Genomic DNA, 24,081 nt, shown 5'->3' on the forward strand with positions numbered 1-24,081 from the left:
TCTTTATTAGTTTCTAAAATCTGTTACTAATATAAAAGACTTATAAATCTAGAATGCCTGAAATATCGGAAAATGTTTTTTAAATTTTTTGAATAACCCAATTATCAGACTGTTCTTTGGATCATTAGCTGCTGATAACAGTTTAATACTAGAAAAGGAGAAATCTGATGGGCTTTTCCCAAAGCATATACCTTTATGAAATGGAGTTGTACGAAAAACTGCGGGGAGCATTGACTTATTTAACAAGGCAGATGCTAACCATCATTCTAGAAGTTTTTCCAGCAGCCAGATATAAAAGTGCACAATGTATTTGGTCTCATCTCATATTGTTGCTTTGTAGTAAGAATGATTTATAAGAAATAATCTGTTTTAAAATTCTACCTTTTTGTTCGTTTGTTAGGTCCTTTGTAAGAAAGTATTCTTGCCTCCCTTTAAAAAATGACAAGTGGGTCTGTCTGGTGATGATGGATTGAAGCTTGAGAAAGACCCCGGAGCTGCCCTTTGGCCTCAAGCATCATTCCTTCAGGCCAGGTCCAAGCTGCAAGCTAAGCGCCTGGCCTTGTGAATAGCTTTGCACTCTATTCTTTCTCATCTCAGTGTTGGTCCATTATAGCTGAAGATCTAGGACTTAAACAGTTTTATGCTTTGTTTCCCAAATCAGATTATTTAAAGGAAGAAATAATGAGGGGGACCTAATGCATGTTCTAAAATGGCTCCTTGGGAAGTGGGGTCTCCTCATTAAACTGTGAGGCCAGGTGATTTCCTGCATAAATTTTTTTCCTTACAGATTTCACCAGAATCAAGCTTACTGCCAGTGGATAATTTATGAGAATTCTGCTGTATCTTCTTTTTCAGGAATTTAAGATTTTAAAGTATCTTATCAATTGGGAAAAATAGAAACTATTAGTTGCTATCTAGTTTAGTAAAGATAGGTGATTATTTTAAAATATATGCTCTTTCTAATCTAAGAAAACTCCTCCATACACCGAGGTAAATTATAAAGCTTTGCTAATTTTTCATACCATGTAAAATGTTCATATGTAGAGAGATGCCATATTAGAGATCATGTAAAATATAAATAAAAGCTTGCTTTTATTTATTTATTTTTAAATTTTTTTTGTTAAGGATATTCCTGAAATATCAAAAAGCTTGCTTTGAATAGAACAAATTATTAAATACAGTAATTGTTTGACATTTGATTTCATATTATACCATTTAAAGAAAGTTATCAAAAATGTTGGACTGACATCAAAGGTCATTTTTTATACTATCTCACTTGATAACAATAGATCACAATATGTAATTTGTGAAATACTAAAAGGTCATTAAAATGGCAATATTTATTCCATTGAGGTAAATAAAATGCTGCACATAGTTCTGAGTGGTGATACTCAGGGGGAAAAAAGCCATATCTCTGCACTACAAATTAGTTTGCTTCTAATTTTGCAGGCTGATGACCACACTGCCTCAAACCAAATCTTTTCCCTGGAAATGAAATGATTGCATGACAGACTCTATGAACCCTGAATATGTCAACAACTCGTGGACCAGGCCTTGCTTAGCAATTAGTCTTTGGGGGATTTTATCCAGAAATCAGACAACACTATACGAGTGCTTGTTGGGGATTTTATGATTACCATTCATGTCTGGAGCATGAATGTGGGTTAATAAAAAAAAATTCCATAAAGGAAGAAGAGATGTGGCAATCAGTCTCTCTCTCTCTCTCTCACACACACACACACACACACACACCACACACACACACACACACACAGTCACTATCAATTGGGAGGACAGAGAAAACTCAAGATGTAGCAAAAGCCGTTAAGAGGCAACAAGGAAATATTACTTAGGTGTCTACTTAAAGTTTCCTTTTATTCACCCCCACCCACCCCTCAGAGGCCAGTTTTTCCCAGACCTGAATATCACCATCATAATGTTTGTCATAACTTCTGACCACCTGCACTATGATTTACTGAATATATTTTACTAATTGACTCACTTTAAAATCCTTTGTTTTAAGCAGTAGTATTTGTGATATCATGGGCTCATTATGCTAGTTAAATTTGTTTTCTTCTCATACAAAGGAAAAGAAATACAATTTAAATAATGGAAATATTTGCAAACCACCTAAATTCATTCTGAGCAACCCCATGACATGACATGAGGGACTGGGAGGACCACCAATCTGGCTGAGAATGATCTGACATTCCCATTACCATCCCTCCATCCAGGGCCCATGAACCACATCACATGGAGGAGAATTTCAATCAGGCCTGCATCTCCCTTAGGACACCGGTGCCGGAAGGCTGCATTGTCAGAGTCTGTTCAGCGAGCCAGGCTTGTCCCTTTCCATTGCCAGAATCTGGCCACGCACATCTTTCCTTTTTTGACTAAACGTGTTGCTTGGGAATTATTACATTGCAAGAGTAAACAATAGCACATATCATTTAACAGTAATAGGGAACATGCCATGGTTGAGCCTGGCGTCTGGTCACGGTTCACATGAGGGTGTTCCATTTGTAAGTTAGCACCCTACAAATTGTCCTACCCAGTGCAGATCCTGCAGGCTTTCACAGGACCTTTGAAGAAATGGGTTATTTTACAAGCTTCGTGAGTACCGGGGTTAGGTTTAACTAGGCAGATGAAGCTTTTTTTTTTTTTTTTTTTTTTTTTTAAACCAGGCTAAGAAGCCCTAGGAGCCCTTGTGGCTCTGCAGTCATGCTCTGGTTTTTAAGTAAATGTCTTTTGGAAACTTAGGAGCCAAAAAAAAAAAAAAAAAAAGAGAGAGAGAGAGAGAGGGAGAGAGAGAAAGAAAAAGCACTTCTCCTCCAAGGTCCAGAAACTAAAATCAGGCCCGGGTAGCTCTGTCAGGTTCAGGGTGTGTCTAAATTTGAAGGGATGTTTGCTTCTGATATGAACATTTTTCTTATACTTTTATTATAGAAGATGATGTGTCAAATGTACAAATAATGTGTGCCTGGTGCCAGAAAGTGGGAATCAAGCGCTATTCCCTGAGTATGGGAAGTGAGGTGAAAAGCTTCTGCAGCGAGAAGTGCTTTGCGGCCTGCCGACGAGCCTACTTCAAGAGAAATAAGGTAAGAGCACCGGAGAGAGAGGCGGCCCCCCACAGGCCTCACCAGCCCACACGCGCATGTGCCTCATAGCTTCTAGCGGAAAACACTGCGCACCTTTTACTTTTATATTTTTATTCTCTCTGTTTTGTTGATTCCCCTTTTGTGTCATGCTTAACCTTTTGGAATAAGGAATCCCCTTCTAATGTGTTTCTCTTGGCTTAGTGTTTGTGTTCTGAGAGGGTGAATGAATCTGATGAGGACACTGTGATCACAGCTGGTATCCTCATGGCCAGTGTCTTTCCAGCAGTAGAGTGCAGACTGCACTCTGAGTACATGAAAGATAAGTGGTAGATATTTCTTATAAAAGCCAAGTAATTAGCCACAAAAGCACGGCCAGAAAGTTTTAGCCCACTTAGTTTAATTCTTGTACCCAGTGGAAATACTGCTATTGCTCTTTTCAAAATCTGGCCCACGAGTTCTTGTCAAGAAAAATGTCAAGTCTCTCTTGACATCTTATGTTAAAGCTGATTGATATTGAGAAAAGATGAAATCATGAATACGTGAAACAACATTGCTCACACAGCCAAGCATTTGTGAGGAGCGTGGTGGGTAAACACAGGAAAAGCCATCGTTAGAATTTTGTTTTGTTTTGTTTTGAAGACATCCCGGGTCTGAAAATGTCCTTTTTGAATAGTGTTAGCCACCATGGATGGGAAATGGAATGCATGATGTTTTTACAATCACACGCACATGCACACAACTATTTTCTGAATCCTTAAAGAACTGCTGTAGCCTTTGCCACCAACTACTGCGGTAACTTGCTAGTCCTCAATTATTTTCCATTGATATGTAAAGCTTCCTTAATTCATAAAATCTTTACTAAAATTGTCCACATTTTGTTGTTTCCATTTCTATAATACAAGATCCAAATCTGTTCTTTCTTGAAGCAAACAATTATTATTTTTCCAAAAGTGTGATATTTGCAATCCTGAAATGCTAATTATGGGCTCACTGCATTGCAGGCACTGTTGCAGCAAATTATCTCCTGAAAATTTGGGTCACATTCATTCTGCCAAAAAACATAATGCCAAAAGAATTAGGCTGCAGAATTCAGCAGGGTGGAATTTTAGTAGCAGTCTCTAAGAGTTAGGCTCATAATCTTCACTGAAACAGAGAGGCAAGTAAGGAAATTGTTTGGAATTCTTTTGGGACTGTCAGCAGTCAAGTTCACTTTCCCCTGGGAGGAGCCAGTGAATCTGGGGAGGAGGGTGGGAAGAACGATGCACGGGAGACACGTTTTGTTTTAATATAGGGGGATTAAAATGATCTCCGAGACCCTGGGGCTCCCGTTTTGAATGCCGAGCACTGGAGTAACAAACCCAGGAGTGGGCCCAGTGCTTTCTTCTTCAAAGCCCTACTTACCACAACAAAATACTTTGCATTCCATCCCAGAAGATGGCTATAGAACAGGGCTTTTTGTCTTTCTATAGTTCTGAAGGGTTATGGGTCTGAATCTTGATGGGCTGCCTGTAGGGACTAAAATCAAGCAAGATGGATTTGTCACAATCCTGGTGATACATGTTATATTTTGCAAACTGTATTTTATAGTGAGCCTTTGAAGAAAGGCACCTGATTCCATTTGGAAAAACACTCCAGAATACCATATCTATATCTATATTGTTTACATCATTATAAAGTTTAAGGTCAAACTGAATTTAAACTTTCATAGGGTACATTTTTGAAAAATGGATAACTGGGAGCCAGGATAGGAATTAGCATTTGAAATACTTACAGCAGGTAAAGTCAGCAGTGGGAGGAGGACCATCACATTTCACTTTCTACCAGGAGTTATTGGGGTATGTCTTTGAACATCTTGCTAAACCTGGAAGTTGCAGCAGTTTGGTGTTTAGCCAGTGACTTTGCCAGCTGATCCCAGTTGTCTGTTAGTGTACAAACAATTCCTCCCTTCTCTGCAGTCTTCATCCTTCCTTATATATCCCAAAGCTCTGACGTGCTATGACTTCTTGTGTGTGTGTGTGTGTGTGTGTGTGTGTGTGTGTGTGTGTGTGTGTGTTTTCCAAATAGAGAAATAAACTAGTCATATCATTTGCTGGCTTTTTTTTTTTAATTTTAAAGAGTGTTATCTCTGTTACAATATTATATTGTCTTACAATAAACATGTACAGCTGCTGCATTTCTGTTAACTGATAGGATTTTGTGGTCATTTCATTTAGGGCTTGGGTTTCCTAATGGATTGTATTAGATACCAGTCTCCATCCTGCCATTTCTAAGAACTGCTTGTAATAAGCCCCTGGGTGTTCCGTACTGAAGACAATAGCAAATAGCTACTTCTCTTCTTGTATCATTTAACAAAGTCCTTAGTCCTTGTTAATTAAATTGTGGACTTTCTTAATCTTAGAAAAAGGGCAAAATTCTTCCCATTGCTACATAACAGATTTTTTTTTCTGGCTAAATTCTACCTTTTTTAAGTTTTGAGAAGTGGATAGAAAACAGAGTGAATAATGTGTGTGTGTGCAGAACAGAATTTTGCCTTAGGTATAGTGTAGACTTAAAAAAACATAAAATTAACTGTGCTGTAAATTATGCTTTATGACAGCCCGCTTCTTGCTGGATAGCATGGTGGGATCTAAAAATGGTCTCTAAGTTGAACCCAAATTGCATGCATAACTTTACAAAGAAAAATCCTAGTAGAAAAGGTAGCTAATTAGGAGCAGTATTCAGCTGACCTCTGTTTTGTGTCTGAGCAACACCTGCATTTGTGAATATAAATTGGACAGCTGTGCTTGTGGTCTCTGTGCATTTCTCTTCACACACGCTTGGGTGTAGAGTCAGGAATTGATTTGCTGCTGAAAACAAGGACAAAAATAACCCAACTCTCAAAATGATGGCCCACTGAAAATGGGCTCTTGAAATTTCTTTTGCCTCTCAATCCTTCATTTCTCTTTGGGTTTCTCTGTTTAATGGGGCGGGTTGAAAGTGTCACATACATCTCTCACAGACTGTCACTATGCAATAAGGTGGGATGGATTGAAGCCAGGTTAACCTATATAGTATATAGGTTATATTTTTAACTGAATTTAAATTTTTATTTGAAGAGTTGTCTGGATTGCTACGAATATTAGGCTTTCTTCAAAATACTTCTACTCAACACTGCCAGGAGAGGACCATGAATCACAGCTGTATTCACTTAAGGACTCTAACTACTAGTTTACACATTTCAGAATGTTGGCTCTAGGAAGTGGATAGTGTTAATTCATAATATATTTTGTAGGGTCCTTATCCCCGAAGGCTTATTTGCTGGCTTAAAAGTTTTTGAAACAACGGGTAAGAAAAATACTTATGTAGTCTGTGGGCATTGTATGGACAATGGGATGTCAATCTCATTATTTCATGTATTGGAGACTTTTCAGGGAACTAATAGCTCACTCTTTTCCCAGCCCATTTTTGGACTTGAGAGCATTTCTGTCCTTGTAATTCATCTAGGAATTGGAAAGTTGCAGAGACTCCTTAGTGATTTTACACTCTTGTGAAAACATTTAGTCCAACTTGCTAACACCAGTTTTACTTTGCATAGTAGTGCACACGTAAAAATACTCTTTCCTAAGGGAGTAATGTCTTGTAACCATTATCCCTCTAAAAAGGAGTAACAAACAAGACCACAAATGTTAGTCACTTCCAAATGGCCTGTGTTTGATCTCTTTCCTTTTACATGGGAAATATCTTATTGTCCAAACTAATATCCAAAAATCAAGAAGGAAATTAAAAGTCAAGACAAACGGCCACTGCAGGCAATGTAAAGGATGATTGTTTACTTTTCTTGTTCGGATCTCAAGTTTTTAGTGTTCTTTATGGATTCGGAATGTTGATAATTTACAAGTAAACACAAATTCCTAAGAGCACCAAAGTTTTGCTTCCTTGTTCTAGTTTTTTCATAATTTGAAAGGCCGGGCGCCATGGCTCATGCCTGTAATCCCAGCACTTTGGGAGGTGGAGGTAGGAGGATTGCTTGAGCCCAGGAGTTGAAGACCAGCCTGAGCAATAGAGCGAGACCCTGTCTCTACAAAACATACAAAAATTAGCTGGCTGTGATGGTGCTCACCTGTAGTCCCAGTTACTCAGGAGGCTGAGGTGGGAGGATTGCTTAGCCCAGGAGGCTGGGGCTGCAGTGAGCCATGACTGTGCCATTGTACTCCTTCCTGGGCAACAGAGCAAGACCCTATCTCAAAAAAAAAAAAAAGATCGAAATACTTCTTCAATATCATAATATTGTGGTTCCCCAGCAGATCACAGTGGGAAGAAACCAATGTGGCTCAGAGATGAGGATAAGGATGCATTAAAAAGAAAAAGATTATATAGACAGAAACAACATTTGCAAATGATGCCATTAAGATTTCCTAACAATCATTATAATAATAACATAAATATTCAAGGAGGAGAATATTGTGTTATTGGCATTTCTTTTACTTTCAAACTATATTCTTGGTTATACAGCGATCTCTTCTTAGAAGACATTTCTTTTGGAAGAACCCATCTCTAATTAGCATGTATCATCATGTTATTTGGAGTTATATTTTATTTAGACATAGTCTATTTGTCTTTTTATTAAAGTTGAATATATCCTGGGAAAGATTTCTCAGTTTCAGACTTAATTATAGAACCAAGTAGTACAAAAGAAATGTGTAACAATTGCCCTGTTAATCTAGTGATTAACCTGTCTACTCTTTTTCCTTTAAATACCTGCAAGATTTAATTTGCAAAATGGCTATCATTCATGAAGGCTTGGAGAAGGACATTAAGAAATTACTTGCAATTAATGTCCCCTGACCACCTGAAGCTCAGGCCACATACTTGCTTTTGCCAGTTGCTGGCAAATATCTTTGGCCCACCAGTAAATGCACCTGGGGAGCCCCAGGGTTCTTCCTGTGGATTCCCCTTGGTTTTAACAGCCACCAGTGAGCCTCCTGAATCTGTCCAGCTGCACCCTGGCCTGCAGGATGATTGCTTGGTTTTGCAGTGTTCCTTAGTACTGTACTATAAAGCCTATCCACTGCCTCATGTGTATAGTGGCTTCTCCTCCCAGGGTTTTAGTCTGCAGGCCAGTGGCTGAGCTCCCTTTTGGTCATAGCAAACGGGTGTTCTCAGAAAGCTCTGGGGAAAAGAACAACAAACCCAAGTGTTTCTTATTGTCTTGTATTTTGAAATACAGAATGGAATATTGATGAGCTGCTGCAAATGAGAGGCTGGAAAAAGCAATCACAGAGGAGGGGTAAACGTCAGTCCTTGGAAACACATTTGGGAGTAGGGTTAGAGCAGGAAAGTTCTGGCTAGTGAAGTAAAGTGTAGGTCCGTTTAAAGTGACACACAGGCTCTTGAGGAGAGCTAGAAAGTGTTCCAAGGCAGAGGTTCTGCAGACAGGGTGGGACATAGTACTCTAGAAAGCCATCAGAAGCTTGGGGAGAGGCATGTGACCTCATGTTCACCAAAACACTTGAAAACCACTTGAGAAACTCTGGTCTAAGGGATACCTGGAACACAGCATGGGGCAAGTAGGTTTGTACTGAAAGGAACAGCAACCACTTCTAGTTTTTAATGAGCCACATGTTGTGAGACTGTGAAGGAAACAGCAATAATTCTAACCCATTAGCCAGAATGGACATCAGTTTCTGAATAACATTAGATATTTTAGATTAAATGTGAAGAGTTGATGAAAACTCGAAATAGCTTCAAGCCCCAGTCTGTGTTCAACATTTTTCAGTGAGCGGAAGGAAGAGAGGGAGTTTTTCATAAATCAGAATCCGGTCACCTGGGGATCAATACACAGTGCTATTGACGTATATGCTGGAATGTTAATTTTCAGACATAGTACATCTCTGGCCATCCTTCTGGTGACGGCTAATGCTGTTCACTTAAATCAAGTTTTTTCTCATCGGAACTGCCGGTAATTATCCAATCCATCTAAAAGGCACGCTCCCTTTTAACATTAACCACAATGTCAGATTGCATCAGCCACATTGTGTTCTGGTGACTGCTTCTGCAGAGTGATGAATGTGCGTGTTTGGAGTTCATAGTCCGACTGTCTGTTTGGGCAGTGGGCAGTTCAGTGAAACAAATGATCAGGAAGGGATCTATTTATTTGGGACGAACATTCTTCTTATTGATCCAGTCACTTACATTTCCAGCTCTCTCACCTTGCCACTAACAGTGTTCAGCTTTATCTGAAGAATGAGCATTTAAAGAATTATCTTACAGGTCATTTTGATGTGATTCTCTGATCATAAGCTGCATTCAGCACAAAGTTACTCTTTGTGCCTGACTTAAAAAGGAAGGTGTTGTGAGACCTTATTAATAAAAAACAGAGGAGGGAGAAGGTTCTGAGAGTGCTTGGTGAACTGTCCTGAGAAACCAAGAGATAATGATTATTCTTTTTCCTGGAATAGTAGTTATACTCTGTTGATTCAGTGCTTTGTTAAAAATGTTAAGTATCTGAATAAGTGCAGGCATAAAAGGGCAGGTGGCTTGCCTTGAGATATTTTAAGGTAGTAGATTAAGTCCTGAATTTTTCTTGTACACCTTTGCAATGTCTGGTCACAATGCCTAGTATAGTCGAGAGGCCCCATGGGGGATCCAAGCTATAGGCATGCCTGTGATTATCTTAATTTCTCCTCCATTTCAATACCTCTGGATAGCTTATGTACACATAAACAGAAGTGTGAACTGGCCAAGCCATATGTAATTCTTTGTTCCTTGGGCTCTTTGCTCTTTGTTTATATTATCACAGATTAGAATGGAATAAAGAAAATCTTGCTACAGATGGTCACTTCATTTCTGTCCCAGCAGTTGAGACTGAGAATGGGAAATTCCCTATGTTACAATCCACTCTTAGGGTGGCTGTGCACACAGTGGAATCTAATGTCTACTGACAGACTGCCTTTGGAGGTTACAAACATCAGTCTATTGCATTCTCTGTAAACACAGGCTGTGGGCCAGAGCTGGGCTCTGCTACAAGCTCTGTGAGGCAGATCAATGGTTTAATGAATCCATAAAGATGCTTGAACTCTGCTGCAATTTACTGAGCACTCTAGTTAAATGAAACTCCTGTAGTCTTTAACAAAGATAGTGATAATCGATGGCTGGGGATGGAAGTCCATGTCCAGCAGTCACAACCTCCCAGAAGTTGTGTTGTCTCATTGCTAACAGAGGTTTAGTCACATTCAGTTTCTGAGGCTCACTGTGTCTATGTTGATATTTGCTCAATGTTTGAGAGCTGAATTTGGCCCAGAAATGACATAATCTTAGTAATGTTGCTTCTGCGAGGACTATTTTTAAACTATGGAATATTATTTAAAATAAATTTCTTTAAAGTGACAAGATTAAGCTCAAGAATTATATTTGTTCTAACAGGTAGTGTCTTTGTAAGTCATCCCCATGATGAAAAGTAAATAGCGGAATAAAATCCATTCCTGATTAAGTCCTCAAAATGTCAAATTGCATAGTGTTGGAGAGCCCTGATTAATTTTTCTATGGTAAAATATTCCTCATTAGTTTGCTGTGGTTGAGGGTTAACCACTCCTATTATAAATTCAGACATTAATGTATTTTCTGCTTAATTCATCTTCGAATAGAGGAAAATATAGTTAGTAGATATGAATTTTGTACTTCCAAATGTGCTTTGGAAACATTATACTGATTTATGAGAGAGCTTTGGAGACATGTAGGATAATTCCTTCATAAATATGTTGAAATGTATTTAAAGGTATTTAACCACCTTTGATTGTAGAAAAACAAGTGCCTTGACTTGAAATGATTATTTTTCCATCGAAATAGTAGAAGTTATGACGTAATTCAAAGATTTTGCATCTGATTTTTGTCACAGAAACTTAAACTTTCTTAATGTTTAACTTTCTTGATTAGCTAATTAGCATTAATTAATCCCACTCCCACTCCAATAACTATATTTTGGAGGCTCAATGGGTAATAGGAATTTTGAGATATTATGACTGCAAATTTTCGCTGGCCTTTTGCCAGACATTCCATGGTAAAGCAGTGATTTTTATGTGGATCTCATAAATGATATGTTATCTTATAATCTGTTTTGATAGAATGATTTCATATCATTTAAAATATGGTGAGCATTTTTATGACTGCACATCTAAATCTTTGTTATAAGGAGAATCTTTGAAGGATGTGACACTTTCTGTGATAAACTGTAGGATTGTATGTTTCATAAGTGGAGCAATATAAATTGATAACAAAGAAAAAGGGGAATTTGCCCAACAGGAGATAAGTACCTCCCTACAGCTTTTTGTTTTTAGCCACACTTAAAAAAAAAATCTTGTTATTTAATCATCCATTCATTCTTTAAAAAATAAAATAAAAAGATATATTGAGCCTGTATACGGCACTAAGCATGTTTTAGTCTTGGTGGGTAGACTTTTGAACAAGAGAAAAAGTCCCTGTCTTAAAGGGACTTACACTCTAGCGGGGGAGATAGATGATATATACAGGCTTAAACATATCTTTGTAATATGATTTCAGGTAGGAAAAAGTGCTATAATAAAAAGCAGAGTGAGGGAGAGGGCTAGTGAAGGGCTGCTGTTTCATATCTGAGGATCACAGGAGTTATTTTTGAGGAGGTGACGTGTGCTGGGGACAGAAGGAAGTGACGGAGCTAGTTGTGTGTGAGGAGCTGGCAGCAGAGTGTCCTGTGGAGAAGGGGGAGTAAGTGAGAAACAGAGGTCCTCAGGCAGGAACAGTCTTGGCATTTTTGAACAGCAGCAAGAAGTACAGATGTCTGGAGCGGAATGATCAAGGTGGTGAGAAGCCAAATGACGTAGGCTGGAGAGGCAGTAGTTTGGAGTTCATTCTAAGTGTGATGGCAGCTGTTGGAAGCTGTTGAGCAGGATGGGTGATATGATCTGATTTTTGTTGTTGATTGGGCCTCTGTGACGGAAGTAACACATTCAGGATCCCGTATGCAAGGGGAATTTGAAGAGTAAGAAAGGCAACAGCATTCACATCAAAGTTGGGTGTGTCTGGCAATAGAAAACTAAAAATATCTTATTCACTGAATTATTCATTAGTAGTTATGAAACATTTCCCAGTAGCAAAAGTGTGTTGAACCAATTTAGTTTTTTGTGTGTGTGTTTTGTTTTTTTGTGTGTTTTGTTTTTTTTTTTTTTTGGGCAAGGTGTGGGAGGAAAGGCACCAGGGAGGGATGCTGTTGGGTAAGTGTTCTGACACAGCGATTTTCTTTCTGTAGGGCAGGTGGGGCTTGTCCCCAACCCGGTAGAGAGGTTAGGGCCTCAGAAGGCAAGCTCCATACAGAATCTAACTCTTGCTCTGAGAGACCTACAGCATCCACGGGCCTTCTCAAGCTCTAGCCTTAGAGGTAGCATTATGGTAAAGATATGGTAATCTTGAAGGGACCATCTTTGGGTAAAGGGATTATTTTGATGTCAGCTTTATTCTGAGAGTAGGTATAGTCTGGTGATTACTTGTAGGGTGTGTCAGTATTTTTAATACAAGTAACAGAAGACCTCAACAATAAAAGATATCATTTGGAGTTATAAAGTCCCAAGCTAGTATGTACTTTGGGGCAGGTTGATTCAGCAGCACAGTGGTCTTATCACAGTCCCATTTCTTTCCATCTCTGTATTCTTCCATGTAAAGTGTTGGCCACATTTCATGGCAAGCTCCCCAGTGGTCATGGGACAGCTGCTAGCAGCAATCAGGGCTACACACTTTCTTGTTGACATCCTCTGGAATGAGTCTCTGGCCTAGCATTCCAAAAAAAGAGTCTTGAAATTCATACTCATTGTCTGTGCTTACATTACATGCTCATACCTGAATTGGGGGGGTGGGCTATGACGAGAGAGAGCAATGGAATGTCTAGCATGAGCCAATCAGGGCTTCCCTCTGAAATTCAGGTTGAGCTCATTTTCCTCTGAAGCCCATGGGCAGCATGGGGAGGGGTAGCTACCAGAATGAAAGTCAGGGAACTGTTAGGGAGGGGACCAGAGTGATGGCTGATGGGAGATGCAAGCAAATGCCCCCTAGAGAGAAAGAGAGATGATCTCCTGAGGTTAATTCATGAGGCTGAATTCTTTACACGATGGATGTGTCATGCCTGTCTACCCTTGACATGTGGGAGAAATAATCCTAAGTGGATTGAAAGATAAAAACGTGGTTAGCCGTCATCATAGGGTCCTTAGATGAACCACCTCTTCTACCCAGCACCAGCTGTTTTGAGAAACCTGATTATTAGAACATTGGCTCTAGTATCAGGACTGATGTGATCACTATTTCCACTCTTTTCAGACTTTAGAACATGAGATTGCACAGAACTAAAACAAAGGGATTGTGGTTAGCTGTTATTCCCATTTATAAATAGGAACAGTGGTGCCATTACAGCAGCAGATAGCTCAGAATATAGTTTCCTCAGTGTAAGTGGCCTAGGAGAGGCTGGCCAAGGACTGTATTGGATGTGGGGAGCTAGATGCTTTGGAGTAGAAGTCTGATGGGATGAGGCTGCTGTTACCCATCAAGAGTTAACTCGTCCACACATTGAAGCTACTTTCTTTGTGGCTGAAAACTGTGTCTGCTAAACAGAAGGAAAAGAGAAGTGTTCAGAAGAATTGTGACACAGTCTGAGGCTAAATGCTTCAAGTTCAGGTGGCCAAAGGAGTAGAAGTCTTGAAGACTGCAGCTTTCACCATTATTAATTAATCTATTTATTTATGCATTCAACAAATATTTGTTGAACAGTAACTATGGGAGTTGCCGTGGCCAACAAAACCTGGTACTTGCCCTCATGAAGCTTATAGTCCATTGAGGGACAGATGTTTATTTAAATAATAACGCAAATGTGAAGTCGTCACTGTGACAAGTGCCATGATAGTATTGGGCACAGTCCCATGAGAACCTTTATCAGGGTGAGTTGACTTGTCAGAAGATCTTGAAGCTTCCCTGAGTAAGTGGGGCTAGCACTGAAATCTGAAGGATAAAGAGGTGTTAAGTAAGGAAAGAGAGAAGGAAGAGCTTATTGGGCTGAGGACACCACAGTGTGATTTCTAATTTTGGCATTGATATGCGCTTTCTTTGCTAATTTCATGTTCTTTATGAAGGAATGGCGCTTTACCCACAAACAAGAGAACAATTGAACAAACAAATATTCCCTGGAATGATAACCCCATTTATCCATTTGTTTGCAAATTCATTCATTCATTCATTCATTCTACCAATCCTTGGGGATTCGTTGCTTGCCTGCTGGCCTCTGCCTGCTCTGACTTTTCGATCAGCTTCATGGACTATAGAGTTAGCACATTAATACTAAATCATTTCGGAGAGTATACAGCTTGTAACTCTTGAAGGTAGAAGCATTTTATAAATACATCATAATACTGTAATAATCACAATGATAACTGTAAGAGCTTAAGTGTTCTTAACTATCAAATGTACTAGAAAAGCAACAATGACAGCAGAGAAAAGATTGGGCAAAAATGCACTGATTTGAGAGAGGAGAATAGTGTAATTACTGTCTGATGAATGTGGTTGAAAGATAAATGAGATAAGTCACTTTTTGCTGGGAAGAGCCACAGAAAGGGCGGATACTCACCCTCATCACCACTAGGTGTGGTGAAGAGATATAGTTCTGTTACATATAGAGAGAGAACTATATAGTTACGTTAACGTTAATGCAAGGGCAGACAGAAAGTTTGGGTAATGATGAATTCCAGGACAGAGAACTGCTGATTGACTCTCAGGTCCCTAGGCAAGACAATCGTGATAAAATGGAAAGAGAACAGCATGTTTGCTGGCACGGCAACAGAGGGTGATTCTTGTGGTGCAATGGTGTGGCGGAAAGGAAGGGATTCTCCTCCCTTTCTTTGTATTCTTTGTTTCAGCCTCGCATGTAATTTTAGTACCTAAAGTCATGATGACAACTCTATAGAAATGTAGTGACAAATAAATAGGCAGGTAAGTAATTCAGATTTTATCTTCCTGGGTCTTACCTGGGTGATGTGGACATGGATATTGCTAATGAGAGGTATCTGAATCTCTCTTCAGATGCCAGATGGGAGAGATGACCCTTATAAGGCTAGCTACACCTTTACCTGCCTCAGGTGACTGTGAACCAGGGACTCCAGTTCAGCTGGAGTCAGCAGCCTCCTCTCCAGTTCTAGTAGCTCCTGAAAGCCACACATAATGACAGTCATTTCCAAAAGAGGCTGATTTTAAAACTGTGCTGAAAATGGCTAACAGCAGGCTGAAGGTTAAAGTAAAAAACTTAAAAACCATAAAATCTGCCTGGAGGCTATTTAAGCAAACTGTTTTAGAGGCACAGATGGTTCATATACCTCTGAGCCAAAAACAAAAAGGAAAAAGGGGACAGTAAAGCTGGCGTGATTAAGCAGACAAATATGAAAGTTTTATTAGTACTAAAAAGGCATCCTTTAGAAAGTAAAAAATCCGTCTCAGGAAATTCGGAAGACGTATTAAAGACCAATGGGAAATGGAGAGGGCACACAGATGACATTTCGGAAAGCAACCAAAAATAGTGAAGACTGTACGCATGGACATTGGATATCAGAAGCTGTGCCCCAAGGACCTTAGGAAGCAGTGTAAGAGAAAGATGCCGTATATGGGCAATTGGGAGTAGCTTCCCTGTCCTGTATCAATCTGTGATGTAGAGCAGGTTTTATAAGGATTTTTTGCAACTTAAACAGTGATTTGAATCTTTAAGGAAAATCAGTTGAAGCAAATTTAAGAAGCTTAAGTGCTGTAAATCAGAGGGTCCAAAACATATGAAGGAAATAAAGTATGATGTTGCTGATAGCATTAAAAATAGCACGTATACTTGAGAGTGGAGAAGTCACTGGGGTGCAAGGGCATCCAGCCTCTCTCAAGGGTCTGCTTTGCTGCATCCTGGATGCAGTCCTCCAAGTATCTTCCCATGAGCATGCTGGCGCCTGCACTCATGTGCACACAGAAAGCCTCTGGATTTGAAATGGGTGAGTGTCCATTATCATAATTTTGAGAAAAGCCAGACTCTAAGGAATGACAGAACAGTACAAAGTTTTCAGGGTCACTATTTGAGGAGGCTCCTTTGAGAAAAACAAAACAAACAAACAAAAAACAGTATTTATGTCTTGAGTTAGCATTTGATACAAACCTAAATAAAAATGACCAAATATAGCCTTGCAAAAAAGTAAGGTAAGTTGTTTGGATTTTCAAAAATCCAAGTAATTCATTTAGAGTTTGGCTGACTCCTCCTGAAGAGACCCTTGAGGAACATAAACAACTGAAGACGAGGAATAAAGCCCAGCCTTGGACTAAGAACCTGGGGAAGGAGTGGATGATATTCCTCAGAGTAGAGAAATTAATAGTGTACCATCCCAGGGGTTTATATTAGGAGTAGTGTCACTTGGTAATACTGATGGCTTATTTGGCAGTAGATGACAGGAAGGAGGTAGCATTCACTACTTTCTCTTAGTTGCTTTCATTTGAAAAACCACAGAGAATTACCCTCCGCCCAAAAAGAAACCCTTACAAATATATACATATAATGAGGTAACCTGACATCAGATGCAATTCCATTCACTCAGCCATCAGCGAGCACAAGGGAACAAAACGTTTTAATCCTCACGTCCCTGATATGGGCTGACTCTCAGCATCCCCAGAGAGGAGAACTTGGTCCCATCTGTAGGGGGCTCATTGTGTTACCTGCCTAGAGTAAAAAAATTAACGTTTAAATGTTTGACTGCATTAAAGACAATTTTTAAAAGCAGACAAAAGTACGTCAAACAATATGCTGATAATCAAGCTATGTCCCTTCTCACAGGAAACGTGTAGTTCATTCTTCTTGAACCTGATTTTTATAAAAGGCTAACGCTGAACTTTAAAAGAGTTGACACAGAGGATTAAATGTATTTTTATTATACTGCAGGCTATACAAATATGGGATACAAAAGCCTGAAAAGGTATATTGTTGAGGACAAAAGAACTAATAATAAAACTAAAGAATTGGTAAATGTAAATGTAATCAAAGTGTACTCAGCCTCTTAACACTCAGGGGTAACCTTTGCAGTTGGCCACAATGGGGAAAGACTAGGTCAGACTCCATGGCAGATGGTTTAATACATAGTACATACATTAATCCATGGAGGCAGCCCTGGAAATGCAAGCAGGTTGTTAATGATCATGGATAGTAGTTGTGAGCTGTTCCTGGTCTTGCAGTTAGGTGTTCAGATGTCATGCTTCGGGGTCCAAGTTGATGGGTTTCTGGGTTGGGAAAACATTTTCCCCCTTCTATTGCACTGCACAGCTGATAAGGCATGCTTCAGGGAAGGAGTGATTTAGACTACTGCAGGTGAATGGAAGGGAGAGAAGGTAGACTTACAACCCAGTCCCATGATTTAGTTTGATGACTTTTTACTTCTAGTTAAAGTGGTACCATTGAGAGTTCATTGAGTATGAGGGATTTGTGAATCAAATGTAAAGGAGCAGACGCCACTGCTGTAAATCTAATAGAACTTCAAATCTGACATCAAGTCAATACTGCTTACCAACAACAACAAAAGGAATCCCCAATCTCATGGCCTACTGGCGCCAGAGAAAACCATGTACCAATAATATAATTTTCTTTTTGTTTTTTTTTTTTTGAGACAGAGTCTTGCTCTGTTGCCCACGCTGGAGTGCAGTGGCGTGATCTTGGCTCACTGCAAGTTCCACCTCCTGGGTTCCTGCCTCAGCCTCCCGAGCAGCTGGGACTACAGGCGCCCGCCACCATGCCTGGCTAATTTTTTGTATTTTTAGTAGAGACGGGGTTTCATTGTGTTAGCCAGGATGGTCTCGATCTCCTAACCTCGTGATCAGCCCGCCTTGGCCTCCCAAAGTGCTGGGATTACAGGCGTGAGCCACCGCGCCCAGCCAACCTATAATATAATTTTCAACGTTCTTTATCATGAATTGTTTAATAAGTAGAAAAGAATATTGACCTCCCAAATTTCAGCACAATCAAAGTTGACTTAAAGAGTGAATTAAGGGCTGGGTGCAAAGGCTCACATCTGTAACACCAGCACTTTGGGAGGCTGAGGTGGGAGGATCACTTGAGGCCAGGAGTTCGTGACCAGCCTGGACAACATAGCAAGACTCTGTTTCTACAAAATATAAAAAAAATTAGCCAGGTGTGATGGTGCACACCTGTAGTCTCAGCTGCTAGGGAGGCTGAGGTAGGAGAATTGTTTGAGCCAGGAGTTTGAGGTTGCAGTGAGCTGTGATTGTGCTACTGCACTCCAGCCTGGGTGACAGAGCAAGACCTTATTTCTAAAAAATAAATAAATAAATAAATAAATTGAATTAAAAACAGATAAACCGGCCGGGCGCAGTGGCTCACGCCTGTAATCCCAGCACTCTGGGGGGCTGAGGCGGGCAGATCATGAGTTCAGGAGATCGAGACCATCTGGCTAACATGGTTAAACCCTGTCTCTACTAAAAATACAAAAAAATTAGCTGGGCATGGTGGCAGGTGCCTGTAGTCCCAGCTACTCGGGAAGCTGACGCAGGAGAATGGCATGAACCCGGGAGGCGGAGCTTGCAGGGAGCCAAGATCGCACCACAGCACTCCAATCTGGGCAACAGAGCAAGACTTCATCTCAAAAACAAACAAACAAACAACAACAAAAAAACAGATAAATCCAGAGAATTAATTATAAAGAGGCATACTCCCAAGCCCTATACTGGGGTGGAGCTCATAGAAGTTATTTGTATTATTGAAGCACAAATTGATTATAGAAGCTTAAATCAAAATAACCAGAATTAAATAGAAACTCAGGAAAAAAAAACCCTAGATGCCTTATGGGGTTTCATTTAGGGTGTCATTTTGCATTAAATGCGATGAAAGAAGAAAGTTAAAGTGCCCCAGAGTAAATGGAGTTAGAACTTTATATTTCCTTTCCCCCAGAAGTACAGCTCCCCTCCTCATTCAAGCCCTTTTGCTCATTTTTTTTTACATTTCTAATGTAGTCATTTAGTACTTAGTAAGTATCAGTTAATTTTTAATTTTTTATGATCACATAATTCAGCTCTGGATAAGGAGATGTTTGATGTTCCATGGCCTAGATATTTGGCTAAATGTTTGATCAGGGGCAAGTAAAGGTGATATAGACCTCAATTTCTTTCTCCCTATGTGTGTAGGGAGATGGGGTGATGTACTGGAGAAAATCTATGTCAAAACAACCGTGATAGTTAACCCCTATCACCTGCACTCTCCAGGGATGTCCAGGGGCCTGGTAAGCTATGGTCATGTTACTCTAACCCAGCTGTGCATGGGAGGAGACATGGAGAGATGGGCCTTACTCATTCCTGGGAAGCCTGGCACCCATGGGGTCCCTCCTCTCCACACCTGGAAGGCCAGTGGGGACAGGAAGGAAGTTGGCAGCTTCCATTTTGGTCTTGAGTCCTAAAGCTGAAATAATCCTTTCTGTCACTCAGCCCCCTTGCAGGGCAGCTGCTAACAGGAACAGTTGACCCACACTCGGCTTGGACCAGGATACTGGAATAGTGTGGGTAGTGAAAGGCCAGAGAGAAGCATAAGAATGCATATTTGGGTACAGACTGGTGTCTGTAAAACAAGCACATGAATCTGCAACTCAGTGAGGTCCTCAGAGGATGGAACTTGTCTCAGGGCTGAGTGCCGTGGAAATTAGACATCTGAGACGTGGTTTCTGCTCAGAAGAGTGTCTGTTTGAGCGTGTGAATTGTCCTGTGCTTGTGTGGAAGTTGACTTCACGCCACACATTTATTCACTTAAGCATTTATTCAACAAGCAATATTGAGCATCCGCAGTATGAAGGGCATTGTTCTGTGGCTGGGGATACAAAGATAAATAAAGAGAGGTCCTTGCCTCTGAGGCTCTCACAGTTGAATGGGGAGAGCAACCAGTAAACAAATGACATGATGTGAGGCATGCTGGAACTGATGCGGGTAAGAAGAACCCGGGCACCACAGGGTGACTTACCCAGCCCAGAGGCCAGGCTCTATGCATGAGTGAGCACATGCTAATTTAGAGACCAAAATATAGATTCAGGAAATGGGATGGATAGAAAAAAGGACGGTGAGGCTCAAAAAAGATGTGAGTCAGGAATGAGAGCGCCACATGTCACACATTAAAAAACCAATGCATAACCCTTACTGTCATTCCCATGTTGTGCTTTAACATTTTAAAATATCACGGACTTTGTAGGAATGCTTGAAACAATAATACATAACTTTAAAAATGGATTTTTGACATCATTTTGCCCTTGGGATGTTTTATGAAGAAGTCTTCAGGAGATAAAGGAGGCAAAGAAGCAGAGAATCTAACAGACAGGGCTCAGGGCTCATGGATAAAGTAATGCAGAGACTGACAGGCACGTGAAGAGTTTAATATGTGTCTGCACATTTCCTGAACTGTGCAACCTTAAAGTGGTGGTAGAAAACTTCTCCAACATCCTCCTCCTACGGCCGAGAAAACTGTGGCCCTGAGAAGTTAAGTGACTTGCAGGGGCCACACATCTAGTGGGGGGGTGGTTACCACAACAGATATATCAGCTCTGATGAAGTTTCTAAACTCAGTAACAAGAGGAGGCTGTAATTGCAGTTGCCTGAAGAGCAATAGAAACTGGTCTCATTTATGATTAAAATATCAATGTTTAGTAAGTGTACATAATAACTTTGTAAAATGGCTTAGTATGCTATTTTTCAAGCTTTTATTTATTATGAACCAGTAGTAAAAAATTTGTTTTATAATTTAGTACGCACACACACACAAACTCATAACCAGTTTCACAGAATCTAAGTCACTTTGATGATGGCGTTTTCTTGATTTTGCCAGAAGGTATCAATGAAGATTTTCATACAATTATGTCACAGCTACAACCTGGCTAAAAACAAGGGCAAAATGAATCATGATTTCAGAAGTGTTAAAATGTGAAAAATATCCAGGTTTTAGAATACACAAAACAGGGCATATGTATTTAAAACTGAAATAAAAATTTCATGAAATAATACCATACTTATTTTCCTATGTGATCCACTCTGATATTTTCTGTTTTATTTCATTTTAAAAATTGTTGATTGGGGCTGGGCGCAGTGGCTCATGCCTGTAATCCCAGCACTTTGGGAGGCCGAAGCAGGTGGATCACTTGGGGTCAGGAGTTCGATACCAGCCTCAGCAACATGGTGAAACCTCATCTCTACTAAATATACAAAAATTAGCTGGGCATGGTGGTGCACACCTGTAATCCCAGCTACTCGGGAGGCTGAGGCAGGAGAATCGCTTGAACCCAGGAGGTGGAGGTTTCAGTGAGCTGAGATCGCACCACAGTACTCCAGCCTGGGCATCAGAGCAAGACTCCATCTCAACAACAACAACAAAACAATTGTTGATTGGGACTTACTGATGAGCTGAGAAGCTTGAAAATAGTAGGTAAATAGGTATATTGGTATGAAATGTCATTGTCATGGTAGGTTGGGGGCCTTCAATTTCTCACCGTTGGATGGATTCTCTTTGACCTTAACTCTGCAATTTCACCAAGTTAAACCGAGCTATGATCAGTTATTCTCAACTTTCATTGTGGGCTCTCTTAGCAGAGTTATATTTATCACAAAATGGCCAGTGGCTGCTCCATTTATAATTTGTTTTAAGTATGCATTTGTCTTGATGGAGAACTGCAGGTGATGTGTGTATTGATCAGATAGTAAAAGGGAATGCTCAAATTTTAAGCTGTGCTATATGAAGCTGTTGTATCAGGTGAAAATGAAGCAAAGGAAGTCAGAGGTGAGTTGGTGGGGAGGACCAAGGGTGGGAAAGCCAGGGGAGTGGAGGAAGACCAGACAATGAGGAGGGGCAGCCTCCCAAGAAGCTTCTCACTGTCATTCTGAGCCTGGACCAAAGGGGAGGAGGAGTTGAATGGAGGGATAGACTCTCACCATGTTCAGCCTGGTCTTCTCCATTCCAGTCAAATGAGATGAATTCCAGGCCTGTTCCACATAGCTGTGTTGTTAACCATGGCACGAGGCACATCCTTCACAAGGATTGGCCAACATCAGGGGAGTTGATGGGAGAACATCTTCGCTACCAAGTAGAAAGAGTGGCTGATTCTATTTTAAAGTCAGCCACTGATCAGGGGTGGTGGTGTGTACCTGTAGTTCTAGTTACTTAGGAGGCTGAGCAGGGAGGATCACTTGAACCCAGGAGTTAGAAGCTGCAGTGAGCTATGATCACACCACTGTACTCCAGCCTGGGAGACAGTGTGAGACCCTGTCTCCATGAATAAATAAATAAATAGTAGACTGATGAAGATATAATAGCTAAGGCTTCCCCATTTAAATAGTTTGGTACTTAAAGCCAGATTAGAGATGGGGTGGGTGTGGAGTGGAGAATAAACCTGAGAACTTATTCATGTAACCAAACACCACCTGTTCCCCAAAAATCTATTGAAATAAATAAATAAATAATAAAAAAGAAAAAGGAAACTATCTGAGCTGGGAGTTTAACTGTTTGAATCATGGCCTTCTTTGATAATCTGAAGAAAGCTTCAGATTGGAGTCTCTCTCCAGGGAATACACATGCACAGAGAATTTCACACATAATTTCATGGGGTTCATGGACTTTCTGAAATCCACTCATGGGCTTATTATTTTATTTATTTATTTATTTATTTGAGACAGAGTCTCACTGTGTCGCCCAGGCCTGAGTGCAGTGGCACGATCTCGGCTCACTGCAACCTCTGCCTCCTGGGCTCAAGTGATTCTCCTGCCTCAGCATCCCAAGTAGCTGGGACTACAGGTGCACGCCACTACACCCGGCTAATTTTTTTTTTTTTTTTTGAGATGGAGTCTCCCTCTGTCGCCCAGGCTGGAGTGCAGTGGTCTCGGCTTACTGCAACCTCCGCCTCCCCAATTCAAGCGATTCTCTGCCTCAGCCTCCCGAGTAGCTGGGATTATAGGCGCCCGCCACCATGCCTGGCTAATTTTTTTGTATTTTTAGTAGAGACGGGGTTTCACCATCTTGGCCAGGCTGGTCTTGAACTCCTGACCTCGTGATCCACCCGCCTTGGCCTCCCAAAGTGCTGGGATTACAGGTGTGAGCCACTGTGCCTGGCCAATTTTTTGTATTTTTAGTAGAGACGAGGTTTTGCTGTGTTGGCCAGACTGGTCTTGAACTCCTGGTCTCACGTCATCTGCCTGCCTCGGGTGTGGGCTTTTTGAATTCTGGTTTAGAGTTCTATATAATGTAACATGCATTAGACATGAGAGAATTCAGCTCCCATCTTCTCTTCTACAAACAAGATTTCTTCCCTTAAGCCAGAGATAGAAGATGGAAGGTTTTCTGACATGTGCAGCCTAGAATGGAGGTTGGGACAGGTGGAGGTGAGCTGTAAATCCACCAGCATGAGGGACAGCGTGGCCAGACTGGGGTTTGACTTGTACTGCCTGGTATGCCTCCCAGCAGATTTTTTGAGTAACCCTCCAGTAATAAACTTTACAGTATTAGAGAAAAGGGCATTTGGCCTGAGAGCTAGAGATGATGCTCCTTCCAGGATGTAGGCCTTGAGAAACAAGTGACAGAGTTTTTCTGCAGTTTGTCCAATATTTAGAGCAATCCCAGACCTCTCAAAATGGATGGCTTTAAAGTCACAAAACTGGTGATGTTAAGGAGAGCTTCTTCCATTTGCATTACAGAGACTTGATGGATGTGGGGAAGGTCTAGTCGTGGTAAGATGTTGGATTAAATAATCTTGCTGCCTGGATGTCTTGTCAGATGCAGCGTAATACTTAACAGAACTCCTTACTCCCTGCCACCTCTGAAAGGAATTTAAACTGTCAGCCCATTAAGTGTTCATCTCTAATGTGAAATTTCTAGATGAAGGCAATTTAGCTTAATTTGCCAAGACATCTCTTCATGTCTGGGAGGGCTGCTGGGGGAAGTAGAGCTGGAATC

General features: G+C 40.6%; 1 protein-coding gene across 4 annotated transcripts in view; it reads left to right on the top strand.

Moving 5' to 3' along the window:
• SOBP (sine oculis binding protein homolog) overlaps positions 1–24,081 on the top strand; it is a 169,673-nt gene that overhangs the window by 39,920 nt on the left and 105,672 nt on the right. For all 4 annotated transcript variants that reach the window (XM_016956073.4, XM_016956074.4, XM_016956075.4 and 1 more), the window contains one exon: positions 2,947–3,098. In XM_016956073.4, the coding sequence (XP_016811562.1) occupies positions 2,947–3,098 (152 nt within the window). The remainder of the gene's footprint in view (positions 1–2,946; positions 3,099–24,081) is intronic.

This window comes from Pan troglodytes, chromosome 5 (genome assembly GCF_028858775.2).
Source record: "Pan troglodytes isolate AG18354 chromosome 5, NHGRI_mPanTro3-v2.0_pri, whole genome shotgun sequence".
NCBI lineage: Eukaryota > Metazoa > Chordata > Mammalia > Primates > Hominidae > Pan > Pan troglodytes.